The following is a 15,788-nucleotide window of genomic DNA, read 5'->3' on the forward strand; positions in this document are numbered from 1 at the left end:
TGTTAGAACACACTTTTCTTTTAATTAAAAAAATTTACTTTTTTAAAAATGAAAAATAAGTTATCTACAATTATTATTTATTCTCTTTATAATATTATGGATAAAGACAATAAGGCAAAGAAATGTACAAATAGTGCAATGTGCCTTCTCTCTATATAGAGTGAGGATCCAACAATCTTAGGAAGAGAGTTACGTTTTAATTTCTTCAAATTTTATTTATGGAATCCTGTTAGGTAATGACTCTACTCAGGCCCGGACTGGCCACCGGGCATTTTCCCGGTGTGCCGGGCCGGGCCGGGCAGGGCCAGATTGACTTAGGCGCTGATGGAGCTGCAGCTCCAGGCCCCTACCTTAAAATAGGCCCAGTCAGGACCGGACTGACTGGGCCTATGCGTCCTCTACGGCCGCATTAACGCAGGGCATAAGGGGCACCTGCCCCATAAGCCCGCCGCAACTGCGACCGGGTCCGCCACCCTAAGGGGCCGGGAAGCCCCCACCACAGGGTTTAAATTAAAACATCAGGGTTTTTTTTGTTTTTACTTTATTTAACATCCTCCATGTTAAATAATGTTTTTGTTAACTTTATTTAACATGGAGGATGTTAAATAAAGTTTTACCCGCCCCCCGATGTTTTAATTTAAGCCCTGTGCGGCCGCAGACCCCTAAGGCCGGCCCTCGTGGGGGCTTCCCGGCCCCTTAGAGTGGCGGACCCGGTCGCAGTTGCGGCGGGCTTAAGGGGCCCTGCGTTAATGAGCCCGCATAGGCCCAGTCAGTCCGGTCCTGACTGGGCCTGTTTTAAGGTAGGGGCCTGGAGCTGCAGCTTCATCAGCCCCTAAGTCAATCCGGCCCTGCCCCGGTCACAGTTGCTGCTTGCTCCGGCAACAAGGTAAGTAGGGTGAGGGAGGGGTGTGCAGTGAGAAGGGGCAGAGGGAGGTTAGATAGTGAGAAATGGGGAGAGGGGATAGATAGTGAGAGGGGGTACATATCGAGAAGTGGGGAAGGGGGTACATAGTGAAAAGGGGTTACATAGTGAAAACGGGGTACATAGTGAGAAGGGGCAGATAAGATGGGGAGAGGGGGTAGTGTGAATGCGTATGAGAATGAATGAATAAATGTGTGGATGAATTGTGTGAATGAGTATGACAATTAATGAATTCATGTGTGGATGAATTGCTTGAATGATTTGTGAGACTGCATTAATGAACGTGTTAATGATTTGTGTGAATGAGTGAGTAAATGCAAAGATGGTACATGAAGGGTGGGCTTTAACAATAAATAAATAAATAAATAAATAAATAAAAATGGGCTGCTTAGGCTTAAATGCCCGGGCCTATTTTTTGTCCCAGTCCGGGCCTGACTCTACTCATCTTTTTTTAATATAAACACTATTTCATTAAACATGTTATTTATATCAAAAAAAGTTTTGGTCTCTTTAATGTAGGATTTTCTTAAATATTTGAGAAGTTTAAATGATCATATTTTACCAAAAGTATACTGCGTATCATTCCTTTTGGAATGCAGGTATTTCTGTAGAACAAATAAGCAATTTATTCCCCTACTATTCTTGTTTAACTTGAACTTAATTAACATCAAAGGCTTCCTTAATATAACACAAAACTCAAGTTATTTACTGAAGTCAACACCAAAATTACATATTAGAGTGAAGTGTCCCTGTTGTTAGAGGTACAGTCCCATGATTATCTTATTTCACCAGTTATTATTTGTTCCCAGAACCTTTTTTTAAGTCTAAAGGTTATATGTTTACCAGGTAATGTCTTTAAATGTTCATACATTGGTAATCCAGAAGCATGGAACATTGCAAGGAAATTACCTCTGTCACGGAGCTGGCTTGTCCGACCGACTACCTCCGCTGTCTTGTGCTCCCTTAGCCTGGGACAACACACTTTCTTCGGTTCCCCAGTCACTAGCCGAGACTCAGTGTAGGGTAAAACCAAACGAAGACTGATTTATTTCTCACACACAGGACTGGATATATCCAGCAAAACACACATTAACATAAAACAAGATATTGGGACACAAACCGCCCCTTAATCTGCCTCCCAGAGACAACAGGGGCAGTAACGGGATTAACAATACAATAGGGGGGGAGACTGATTTATATAACATTAAACTGAAACAATGGTGGTCACTCCCTGGTGGCAGATCCTGGCTGTCTGCTGGAGATAATCCCCTCAGCCAGTGATGAGATGATACTGCTGGGGGTAGCCACAGAAGCCTTTACAAACCCAGGGCCCATAGTCAATAGGGATGAGGCTGGCAGTCAGGCTTCTCCAGTGGTCCCAGTGATGGAGGCTTCCGTCACAACCTCCATTCCCAGAAGTACTTCTTGCTGTCTCTTTTCCCTTTCATCTCCTTTTTTCATCTCTTTGATGGTTGTATGGTTTCTTTTGCTGTATGTCTTTTTTCTTCTTTTAATGACTTGTGTTTTTCAAGTGCATTTTCCCTTTTTTATCTCCTCTTTTTGTCTTGCTGAACTCCCTACATCTTGCAGTCTCTTTTCCCTTTGATCTCTCTCTTTTTTTTTCTGTCTGACTCCTCTTCGAGAATGAGGCAGAAAAAAGACGACAACAAGAGAAAAAGGGGAGAGGGACTTGAAAAAGACAGAAAAAATACAAAGAGAAGTCAGGTGCAGAAAAAGAGATCTAGCGAAAGAAATCATACCAGGATCAAAGAGACAGAAAGGGAGATCAAATTGAAAAGAAACTACAAGGAGTAGGCAAAAGTAACACTAAAAGGAGAGAAAAAGGTTAAAGGTGCTTGTGTGGATATGTTGGTTTGTGTCTCTGGCCATGTTAATGTATGCATGTTAGATTTGAATATATTGGTTTTCTTTTTTTGGTAAGCTAACCATTTAATGTCTTAGAATAATAGGGCTTAGAAGCTTGTGGTGTTAAATAAGCTCTCTATACATTAAATATTATTATAATATTAAATATTAAAAAATACTAAATAGCAAAATTGTAACAAATGTACAGAATTTTTAAAAATGTTCTACTGATTAATTTCAAAGTGCTGACAAAGTTTTATATTACGTCACTGATTTTGTTGATTACTCACATGCATAACATTTTTTGGCGTTTTCAAGCATTTTCAAATAAAGGCATCGTTATTTGCAAAATGCTTAGCTTTACAGTATGTTCATTACTATTTTCGTTTTGGGCTTTCATAAAGGGAATAAAGCGATTCTATTATAAACCTATGGTAATGTATGCCATTTCAACCAATAGAAACTCTTATAGATTGTTTTAAATTAAATAAAACTTATGGTGTCCTCCACTGACCAAGCAGGTTTTGAAAATGTCCACCATGAAACATGTTTGTGCCTATCCCTGCTCATCGTCTATATATCCAAATCTGACCCTGCCATATATAAAATTCCCCTTCAAATTCTGCTTAAAAATCTAGTAAGCTTATATTAAAGGCTGCAGATATAGATGTTCATTTGGTTTAACAGTCTAATTTGATTGCATAGCATGGGAAAGCACAACATACACTATTTGCTGCCATATGCTGGATCATCCTTCTTAAAGCAAACCCAAGTCTTCTTTAAAAACGTTTGTTAATAATAATGAATTATTACTATACACTATACATACAGTATGTGTGTGTATGTGTGGTTAAAAAGACAGAAAAGAAAATGTCTGTTATTTCTTAAATAACCCTATTCTCCATGAAGCATTGAGTAAGAAAATCAGCATCAATCTAGCTATAACTGTTACTGTCCAGACATCATCCATTATGGTTAAACATTGAACTCTGCATTATGGTTAAACATTGAACTGTCTACCTTATTGCCACACTAGCCTGCTAAACAGACTAGCATGCCAGGGGAGTGCCGCGATGGCCGCCTAACGCAGGACTGTAGTGATGTCCGGATCATGAACGAATCGTTCATTTGATCCGATTCTTTTTAGTGATCCGGATGAATCGGTTCAGTAGACTGAACGATTCATTTGTAGTGGTTCAGTCTGTGAATCATGCAGCTGTTACCTGATCCTAGAGCTGTGAGTCATCTGCAGAGCACTCAGACACAGACTCTGGGGTCAGGTTACAGCTCATTAATTCACAGAGGAACGATGACTCATAGAGTCAGAGAGTCGTTTGAAGAGTCGAATGATCCGAAGAGTCGAATGATCCGAAGAGTCGAATGATCCGAAGAGTCGAATGATTCAAATGATTCGAATCTTACAGGGATCCGGATCTTACAAGGATCCGAATCTTACAGAGATTCGAATCATTCAGAGAATATTACTGATACCATACTTTTATAAATAAATACATTAATAATGTTCACACTGCCCCCAGGATTTAGATTCCCCTGAGTTTGCCCCCCTTTACCTATAACTGCACCTACAGTTAACTTTATTAAATTAATTAAATTAACCCTCAGTCATAAGCATAAAATTAACCCTTATACCCCATCAACCATAACTGCCCCTGGAATTAACCGTAAAGATCCCATTAACCATAACGGCCCCTGAAATTAACCGTAAAGATCCCATTAACCATAACGGCCCCTGAAATTAACCGTAAAGATCCCATTAACCATAACGGCCCCTGAAATGAACCCTAAATACTCCATTAACCATAACTGCCCCTAAATTAATTGCATGTACTCCAGATAAATTACCTAATAAATTGGTATGGTTGATGGGGTCTTTAGTGTTAATTTAGGGGCAGTTATGCTTAATGGGGTGTTTAGGGTTAATTTAGGGGCAGTTATGCTTAATGGGGTCTTTAGTGTTAATTTAGGGGCAGTTATGCTTAATGAGGTGTTTAGGGTTAATTTGGGGACAGTTATGCTTAATGGGGTCTTTAGTGTTAATTTAGGGGCAGTTATGCTTAATGAGGTGTTTAGGGTTAATTTGGGGACAGTTATGCTTAATGGGGTCTTTAGTGTTAATTTAGGGGCAGTTATGCTTAATGAGGTGTTTAGGGTTAATTTGGGGGCAGTTATGCTTAATGGGGTCTTTAGTGTTAATTTAAGGGCAGTTATGCTTAATGAGGTGTTTAGGGTTAATTTGGGGGCAGTTATGCTTAATGGGGTCTTTAGTGTTAATTTAGGGGCAGTTATGCTTAATGAGGTGTTTAGGGTCAATTTGGGGGCAGTTATGCTTAATGGGGTCTTTAGTGTTAATTTAGGGGCAGTTATGCTTAATGGGGTCTTTAGTGTTAATTTAGGGGCAGTTATGCTTAATGAGGTGTTTAGGGTTAATTTGGGGGCAGTTATGCTTAATGGGGTGTTTAGGGTTAATTTAGGGACAGTTATGCTTAATGGGGTCTTTAGTGTTAATTTAGGGGCAGCTATGCTTAATGAGGTGTTTAGGGTTAATTTGGGGGCAGTTATGGTTAATGGGGTCTTTAGTGTTAATTTAGGGGCAGTTATGCTTAATGAGGTGTTTAGGGTTAATTTGGGGCAGTTATGCTTAATGGGGTCTTTAGTGTTAATTTAGGGGCAGTTATGCTTAATGAGGTGTTTAGGGTTAATTTGGGGGCAGTTATGCTTAATGGGGTCTTTAGTGTTAATTTAGGGGCAGTTATGCTTAATGGGGTCTTTAGTGTTCATTTGGGGGCAGTTATGCTTAATGGGGTGTTTAGGGTTAATTTGGGGGCAGTTATGCTTAATGGGGTGTTAAGGGTTAATTTTAGGGGCAGACATGGTTGATGGGGTGTTTAGGGTTAATTTAATGGTGAGGGTTAATTTAATTAATTTAATAAAGTTAGCTTAAGGTGCAGTTGCAGGTAAAGGGGAATGTAAATCCTGGGGGCAGTGATTATTAATGTATTATTTATAACAGTATGGTAATATTATCTGACTGATTCGAATCCCAATGAAGGCAGAGAGTCGTTCAAAGATCCGGATCTTACAATGATCCGGATCTTACAATGATCCGGATCACTGTAAGATTCGGATCCCTGTAAGATCCGAATCTTTGAACGACTTTCTGCCTTCATTGACATCACTGGAGGCAGGGGGGAGGATTCATAATGAAAGGGGCGGGGCCAATCGTTAGTGTGCCTGCACGGAGTTACTGGAAAACAGTAACTCCTGTGAGTCACACTGAGTGATCCGAAGATTCGGATCATGAATCGGATCATTTCAGTGAACGAATCGAAATGATCCGATTCACTTTAATGATCCGAACTTCCCATCACTACAGGACTGCAGCTCACTGCTGTGGCGCCTGTGCACTGTGTGAGAAAATTATTTCCCGCCCAGGGGGAGCAAGAACCTGGGAGGGGAAAGAGTTTCCTCACACAGTGCGCAGGTGCCACAGAAGTGAGCTGCAGGTCCGTGGAAGGCGGCCGCCGGGCCGCATAGATGTCTGTGCGGCGCCAGTGACGATCGGCCAGCCCCGGACCAGTGAAATCTGCAAGAGAGGTACGGGGGTGCGGGAGAGTGAATGAATGAAGTGAGTGAGTGTTTAGGGGCAGACGTGGGACAAGCAGGCTGTTTAGGGGGGCAGAGGTGGCACAGGCAGGTTGCTTCAGGGGCAAATGTGGCACAGGCAGGCTGCTTCAGGGTGGACAGAAATGGGACAGGCAGGCTGTTTAGGGGGGCAGAAATGGGTCAGGCAGGCTGTTTAGAGGGACAGAGGTGGCACAGGCAGGCTGCTTCAGGGGCAGAGGTGGCACTGTCAGGCTGCTTCAGGGCAGAGGTGGCACAACCAGCCTGGTTTAGGGACAAAGGTGGCACAGGCAGGCTGTTTTAGGGTCAGCTGCGGCACAGGCAGGCTGCTTCAGGGGCAGAGGTGGCACAGGCAGGTTGCTTCAGTGGCAGCGGTGGCACAGCCAGGCTACTTCAGAAGCAGTGGTGGCACACGCAGGCTGTTTTAGGAGCAGCGGTGGCATTGGCAGGCTGTTTTAGGGGCAGCTTTGGCACTGAGAGACTGTTTTAGGGGCAGCAGTGGCACAGGGAGTCTGTTTTAGGGACAGCGGTGGCATGGGGAGGCTGTTTTAGGGGCAGAGGCCTATCACGTCAAAGTCTGGCTTACCGTATAGTAATGGGAGTTATGGTGTACCATATCTGTTCAGTAAATGTTATTTATTTAAACTTATTTAATTTATTTATAAGTTAATCATTTATTTTTTCAATTTTTTTCCAGTTGACATACAGTTTGCAAATTTGTGAAATAAATATTCTTGCTAACATTATTATTTTTGTGAGTGTGCGTGGGTACAACATACAGGATCCGCCCCAGGTGCCACATACTCTATGTACACCCCTGACAAGCAGTAGCTCTCCAGAGTGTTTGATATAAAAAAAAACTCCACAGAATACAAGTCATCTACAAGAAACATTTTTTGGCCACAAGGAATGGTAATAATATTCATACTATCTAAACTTTCACCAGCATCATTATATTCCACAATAAATAAACATGAATTCATTTAAAACTGTATTGCTTCAGACACATTGCTTTTGGAGCAAGCAGAAGTTTAGTATTGTTATACCATTTATATGTTATTCAGGGGTGCAACTAGAAATCACAGGGCCACGGTGCGAAAAATTGCCCTGGGCCACCCCCAACAGCTGGTATGTGCCATAATTGCCCCTAAACAACTTGCCTGTGCCTTCTTTTCCCCTTGCCCTCCCTCCCAACATACACTCTTGCACATAAATATAGACATATATATAGACGCTTACAGAAATTACACACAGTTACTCATACTCACTAACACATACATTCACACACAAACAATTACACACGCATGCTGACACACAATTAGACATCCTTGCTCACACACAAACACACAATTAGACATCCATGCTCGCACACACACCATTAGATATCCACGTTACACACACACAATTAGATATCCACGTAACACACACACAATTAGACATCCATGCTCACACACATACACAATTACACATCCATGCTCAAACATCCAATTAGCCCCTTAACCCCTTCGCGACCTTTGCCGGTTCAGGACCGTCATGACAAGAAGGTCACTAAATGACCTTTGACGGTCCTGAACCGTCAAAAAATTAAATAAGCTTAGAAAGTGATCAACGATCACTTTCTTCGCTTAAACGGCGTTACTGTAATGCTGTTACTGTAATGCCTCGATGTCGAGGCATTCAGTAACGCCGAGATCGGCATCGGGGGCCATGTCTGGCCCCTCCCCGGGGCGTCAACAGCCGCCATACATTGTATGGCGGCGGACGCCCGTTTTAAAAGCGTTTAGGAGGCGATCAATGGTGTCGCTGGAATGCCTCGATCAGGAGGCATCCAGCGACACCAAACACTTACCTTTGGATGGGCTGTGACCGCTCCGGAGAGAACTCTAGAGAACTCTAGAGAACTCTGGCTCCACTTGCAGGTTGAATACAGGTACTGCATTCAACCAAGCAAGTCAATGGAACCCAGCTTTCTAATCACTATGTGATTAGTAAAATATTAAAAAAAAAAAAAGGAAAAAAAAAAAAAAAAAAAAATGTGCTAACATTTAAAAATAATTATGCAGTGATGTCAGTTGATGAACCATCCAGTACCAGCAAAATGTGTAAAAAAATATAAAAAAAGTATTAAAAAAATTAAATAAAATAAAAAAATAAAGTTTATTATTTTGAGCAAGTGCTAAAATTTCTCAAAAATCTCAACAAAGAGTTAAAATAAAAGCACTTCAAATACCCAAGGGGTGTCTAATATATAAAAAAAATCAGTGATGGGGTAAATTGGAGTGGCCGAGCTCAAAGATAGGGCATAGGTACAGACTGACCAAAATGGAGAAAAAAAGCGCACTTCCCAAATGTGGCATTTTAAATCTCAAACAACCCGACAAACCCATGCATGTCGGGTATCACTGCACTCAGGAGATGTTCCTGAACACACATTGGGGTGTTGTTTGACAGTGACATATACCAGAACCTGTATATCTATAACTAAAGTACAATTTGTGTGAAAAAAAAAAAAAATTACTATTACAAAGTTTGACAAAGTGTAGTTCTATAATTGGTGCATGGAAAGGGTTAAAATAACAGCATTTGGAATACCCTGGGGTGTCTAGTTTTCAAAAATATATGGTTTGAATGGGTTAAATTGAGTTAACCCGCTTCAAAGGTATTCCAAAGAGGAGATGGAGGCAGACTGACCAAATGACCACCTGGATTACGCATTCCCCAAAAGTAGCCTTTTACCAGCCAAACAATCTGACAAACCCATGCATGTGGGGTATCGCTGTACTCAGGAGATGTTCCTGAACACATATTGGGGGGTTGTTTGACAGTGACATATACCAGGACCTGTATATCTATAACTAAAGTACAATTTGTGTGGAAAAAAAAAATTAAAAAAATTACTATTACAAAGTTTGACAAAGTGTAGTTCTATAATTGGTGCATGGAAAGGGTTAAAATAACAGCATTTGGAATACCCTGGGGTGTCTAGTTTTCAAAAATATATGGTCTGACCGGGTTAAATTGAGTTAACCGGCTTCAAATATATTCCAAAGAGGAGATGGAGGCAGACTGACCAGATTTGTTAAAAAAGATTTGGAAATCATAAAACGCTGCTTGTACTTATTGCCCTATAACTTACAAAAAACAGCAAAAAAACATAAAAACATTGGGTATTTCTAAACTCAGGACAAGTAGTAGAATCTATTTAGCTAGTTTTTTTTCTTGCTTTTTTAGGTGAGTAAAAGATTTTTCAAATAAAAGTCATAAAATGTGGTTTTTTTCAATTTTTCACCATGTTTTTTTAATTTTTTTTATAGTAAATAAGATGATACGATCAAAATAATGGTATCTGAAGAAAGCCCATCTTGTCCTGAAAAAAACAATATATAACTTATGTGGGTACACTAAATGGGTGAGGAGAAAATTACAGCTGAACACAAGCACCACAAAAGTGTCAAAACAGCCTCGGTCCCACAGGGTACAAAATGAAAAATGAGCCAGGTCCTGGTATATGCCACTTTCAAACAACCCCCCAATGTGTGTTCAGGAACATCTCCTGAGTGCAGTGATACCCGACATGCATGGATTTGTCGTGTTGTTTGAGATTTAAAATGCCACATTTGGGAAGTGCGCTTTTTTTGTCCATTTTGGAAAGTCTGTACCTATGCCCTATCTTTGAGCTCAGCCACTCCAATTTACCCCATCAGCCATTTTTTTTTATATTAGACAATGCTTTTATTTTAACTCTTTGTTGAGATTTTTGAGAAATTTTAGCACTTGCTCAAAATAATAAACTTTATTTTTTTATTTTATTTTTTTAATACTTTTATTTTTTAATTTTTTTTTACACATTTTGCTGGATGGTTCATCTAGTGACATCACTGCATAATTATTTTTAAATGTTAGCACTTTTAATTTTTTCCATATTTTTTTTTTCCATATATATATTTTTTTTTAATATTTTGTTTAATATTTTTTTTAATACATTGTGATTAGAAAGCTGGGCACCATTGACTTGCATGGTTGAATGCAGTACCTGTATTCAACCTGCAAGTGGAGCCAGAGTTCTCTAGACCATCTAGCGAACTTTAAAAACTTATTTGTTTCTTTTACAGGGCGGCCGCCATCTTGCTGATGGCGAAGAACACCGGCAGCTGCGGCTGTGACCGCTCTCCGGAGTGGTCACAGCCCACCCAGAGGTAAGTGTTTGGTGTCGCTGGATGCCTCCTGGCATTCCAGCGACACCATTTAAGTTTAGGAGGCGATCGTTGATCGCCTCCTAAACGCTTTTAAAACGGGCGTCCGCCGCCATACAATGTATGGCGGCTGTTGACGCCTCGGGGAGGGGCCAGACATGGCCCCCGATGCCGATCTCGGCATTACTGAATGCCTCGACATCGAGGCATTACAGTAACGCCGTTTAAGCGAAGAAAGTGATCGTTGATCACTTTCTAAGCTTATTTTACTTTTTGACGGTTCAGGACCGTCAAAGGTCATTTAGTGACCTTCATGTCATGACGGCCCTGAACCGGCAAAGGTCGCGAAGGGGTTAGACATCCATGCTAAGAAACATATATACAAACAAACAAACATTCCCACCCCTGCTTACCTCTCACCTCCTGAAGCTTTCTGTTCAGCTGCTTGTGCAGTGCGAGCTGCCTTGTTTTAGTAAGCGGCGCCGCCCAGGTCGGAAGGGCCATTTCTAAACTATTTTGAATCGGTACGAGGCAACAAGAACAATGGGTTGCACCGGCCCCCTAGAGATTCGCCCCCTGTAGTGGAGTTATGACAATCAGCAAAATTGCCTGTCCCCGTGAAAAAAGCAGTTTATTGGGTTTGAAAACAATATTAGGCAGGGATCACTTGAGGCATGGGAAATTATTGAAAATGTCCCAGGCTGTATGTGTTTAGGAAACAAGCTGATTTAGCAAAAGAACTATCATTCCTTAGAAAGGAGCTAGTGGGCCTCATGCTGTCCCATATGACACTTTATGTCTGAAGCGAGGTTCTGGAAAATGATGTCATATTGCATATTGTGTGCAGAGCTTGAAACTTCCTAAGGGCAAAAAAGCCCTGCATATTCTACTTTTTCGAGCCCCTGCAGATCCTGAGAGCAGCCCTAGTTTAAATAATTAAATGCTAAGTGCTGGCCACTACTTTAGGTGTTAGATTTGTGCCCCAAAGACATATTCATAAGTCATATAACTTAATTATCTTATATTCTTTAAGATGATACAGTAGAAAATGTCATACTGTATGTCACATAATTAAAGAGTTGTTCTTCATTGAAGCTTAACCAGGATAGAGCAGATTGTGAGTTTAAAATTCCTGGAGAAACTAGATTTACCTGCCAATATGTGTGCAGTAAATATTTGAAAGAGCTTCAAAACCACAGAGGAATGCTTGAAAAGTGCCCAAGTTTGAGAGGTCACCAACATTGACAAGAAATCTTGAAACATCCTCACAAACCATTAATTTTGCAGCCTGCAAGTGAACCACTTGAGTACCTCTGTAGAGTTGTTACTGAACGCTAAAAAAACGTGTAAAGTCAACAGATTTTCTGTTTTGTATGACTGCGGTAGGTCATTTTCACTAATGGCATGTGATATGATCTTGTCTTCACAGCCAATTTGGAAGCACAAAGACCCACTGTAAGAATACTAGACTTTTTAAAAACACTTTGTTTTAGACATGTGCAAATGGGCCAAAAACGATTTGGACAAATTTTTTGGTTTTCTGCGCAACAAATTAGACTCTCTGTCCATTCGGTTCAGACGAAATCAGGACTTGAAAAAGACCTCATTGTGAGGTCGAAACGTTGGGTTTTTTTTGTCTCAATAAACTTGCCTGACTTTGGAACTCTTGTGTGCCGGGAGCCTTTATTTACCTACTGGATTTACTGGGGAACTGGCCCTTCCTGGCACAGTTAAGCACCTGGGTTCCCTTGGAGTGTGCAGATTCCTCATTCTGGTTATTTGAAACGAAAATCAGGGGCATTTATTTTATTTGGGAATTAAATTTGGTGCCCACATTCACTCACACTCTCACACTCTTCTTCTCTCTCTCGCGCCATTTTGGCGGATGTTCACCATAGAGCAAAATGGTGATACTTACCTAGAAGGGAGAAGATAAAAGAGATAAGATGAAAGCGAGAAGACAGAAGAGCAAGAAAATGCAAAAGTGGAAGCAGAAGCAGAAGTGGTCGGCAGGGAATGTAGAGAAACATTTAGAGAGCGTGAGAGAGAGTGAACGTGTTAGGCGCGCTGGTCGGGCGCTTGCGGTGCCTGTTGGGGCGCCAATATGCAGCGTCTCACCCAAATACCTGACCTATATCCCCGGGAACTTTAAAAGAGGGAAGTTCCTGTTGATCCTTGCTTGAGCCTCAGTACCTAGCATTTCCTTATTGTTCCTTCTGAATTTGACATGGATTGTTAACAGTTTATGCTGCTTCTCTGGAATCCCAAAAGTCGTACGAATCCAAATGCACAAGTCTACATTGTTTAACTGAAACATTATGGGATACTTGCCTTTAAATTAAGATAATGATATCCAATGTAGTAAAACGTGTTTTTGCGACAAAGCTTTTATTTCAGACTTTTGAATGAGGTTTCTATTCATCTTAATATACTTTTTCCCAGAATGTGTCAGCGCTTTTAAGCAAATTAGCTCTGACGCTATCAAATCATATCCATTGCATATGTAACCAGCAGGCCTGGACTGTGGAGGAATGGGGGCTAGGCTGTCCTTGTAGTTCTCGTTATGACTCAGCTCTTGGAAGTGCTTTGTCATGGAGGCTTCTGTGCCCTGGGCTCCTGGAGGGCCTGGGGGCCAGCCTCCTTACTACAGGCTATGGGCCCTGGTCTTGGAAGCGGTTCTGATTTTGGGGAGGTGGGTACAAGGGATTCCTTGGGTCTACTTATTCCCCCTGGTACAGATTACCATGTTTCCCCAATTACCAGAGATTCTAAAGACTATGGAGCTTGGACATGGATTTGGGGTAGCTGCATTTTGGGGGGTTTATGTGTGGTGTGTTACTCTCCATCGGGTCATGACTTACAGGACAGAGACCTCCATAGCCAGTATTTGCACCAAGATATGATAGCCATTCGGTTTCAGCTAGAAGTCAGGGAACCGCCTGTGTTAACCATCTTCCCTACAGACTACAATAACGACCTCCAAGGTGGGCCGAGTTGGAGGTCGTTATTGTAGTCTGTGGGGAAGATGGTTAACACAGACTTCTAGCTGAGACTGACTGGAGAACTATAAGTGGATTGCTGTGACTACTGTATGTGAATTACCCCCTTGTACTGTTTAAATACTGGTGTGTTTTCAATAAAACTCAATCAACATTGGTGTTTTCTGATGCTTGGGGTGGGCTGCTGTAATAACTCACTGTCCTTTTCAGGACAGTACATGCGCTGAATATGCTAAGCTACGGCTAGCCATAGTGCCACCACAGCTCTGGTGCAGCAAAATCTCTACAATGTTGATTCTCTCTTGTGCTGAAGGAGTTAACTGCTGGTGTCTCGGCAGAAGGAAGCGCAGTTTGGCGGGAGTATCCAGTCGCGGTACAGGCCGTCACATGCTTCAAGAAGCCAGGGTAATGCAGATCTGCAGAGAAAAAAGTATTTCTGCACCTCTCTTTCTCCACATTTTGTCTGCATTATTCTGGCCTCTTGGAGTACTTCTACAAAAGAGTGGTGCCATATTGAGTAACAATGAGAAAGCCTCTCCCCCATTTCTCCTTGTGGGGAGGTTGGGCCTGGGTTATGCGCCAAGGCTCTGCCCTGTTGGGGAACGCTCCAGGAGGCCAGGTGGATATAGTGGATAGCGGGGAGAAGCGGACCAAGAAAAAAGACAGAAAAAGGAGTGGGGGGCACAGAAATGATTGGTGGTGAAGGTAGATAGTCATTGAGAGAGAGAGCATGTAAGAGTGTATGTGAGAGAGCGTGAGAGTGAAAATGCAAACAAAAGTTTAAAGCTTTATGCTTCATTTTTGTTTATTTTGCTGGGGACAATTTTCGTTTTTGGAGATTCGTACAAATGAATGCAAATTTGCACACATTTGTGCAAATCCAAAACTCTACTGGCTTAAACTAATTTTTCATAACATAATACGTTTTCATAACATTGACTGTGACAGCAGCAATTAACCTGAACTGCACCCAAAACTCAGATCAGGAAAAATTTGCATTAGCCCAGGACACTTTTCCCCTTATTTCTTTAACAGGAATAAAACACCCTATGATATAATAAAATGTTATATTATACAATGTTAATCTAAAACTCAACTTTACATTATATTGGCAAGTAAAAACATTAAGTAAATCTCTTTGAGTAATACGATTTTCTGTTTTGCATATCAAGTACAGTTTTGGTGTTATGAGGGCTTAAGCTTTGCGCTTTCCTTACTTTCTGTTAACCACAGGGGATCCGTGTGACATCAATCATGACATCTCCAGTAAGGTTTTCCTGTACAGCAGTCATGTGAATCCCATTGGGAGCTCTCTGATTGAAGCCTCATGGCAGCTCTGTTTTTGGGGCCGCAGCATACCTGCACACACTGACTGATCTGATCTCTGTAACCACCTTACCTATGGCTACGGCTGCAGCAACCTCCCGCAGATGCTGTCGGACCCTGCGCATGCGCAGGCCACTCCAATGATAGCCGACCATTTACTCCTGTGGCACTATACGCATGTGCAGGCCATTTCTCCATCTATTTGTGCACTTGGCTTGGGGCGGGGTTATCTGCCTGGGGCCTATTTTAGGGCTCCTTAGCTGTCCACTGGCTGCCTGTCAAAGAGATTCATTGCTTGTTCTCTGGGCTCTGCTCGTGCTTCTTGTGGACTGCTATACCCGTGTCCCAGACGCCTGTTCTGGTTCGTGTCTGGGTTCTGCACTGTGGATCCTCAGTTACTGATCCTGACCATTCCCGGCCGTTACAGTTTTGACAGGCCCTTTATGGATCCCGCGGACCTCAGTCGTTTTTCATCTTGACATGAACAGCACAACCAGATCTTGGCTTCCCATGCGTCTCACCTCGTTACCCTGGAACAGAAGCTGGACACTATGACTGATCTTCTTCAGGCTCTCTCCTCTCCAGCTGCTCCTGCTCCAGTCCTGGCCTCTGCCGTAGAGGGTTCCTCCGCTACAAGCTCTCCGGTCAAGCCCCCCAAGATGCCCATGCCGGACAAGTTCTCTGGTAATCCGCTCGAATGTAGAGGGTTCCTCAACCAGTGCCAGCTGCATTTCAGGACCCAGCCTCAAACCTTCTCCTCACATGCTACCAAGGTTGCCTTCATCATCAATCTAAGAGGGGAGGCTCTGGCCTGGGCCTCACCACTCATGGAGCAGCACT

General features: G+C 42.1%; 1 protein-coding gene across 1 annotated transcript in view; it reads right to left on the reverse strand.

Moving 5' to 3' along the window:
- Positions 1-15,103, reverse strand: part of LOC149278644 (collagen alpha-2(VI) chain-like) — a 100,467-nt gene extending 85,364 nt beyond the window's left edge. The window contains exon 1 of the mRNA XM_089501914.1: positions 15,022-15,103. Coding sequence (XP_089358040.1) covers positions 15,022-15,103 — 82 coding nt within the window. The remainder of the gene's footprint in view (positions 1-15,021) is intronic.
- Between the last annotated feature and the right edge of the window lie 685 nt (positions 15,104-15,788).

Source organism: Sceloporus occidentalis, unplaced genomic scaffold, assembly GCF_023333645.1.
Source record: "Sceloporus occidentalis isolate IW3139 unplaced genomic scaffold, rSceOcc1.0.p SCAF_187, whole genome shotgun sequence".
NCBI lineage: Eukaryota > Metazoa > Chordata > Lepidosauria > Squamata > Phrynosomatidae > Sceloporus > Sceloporus occidentalis.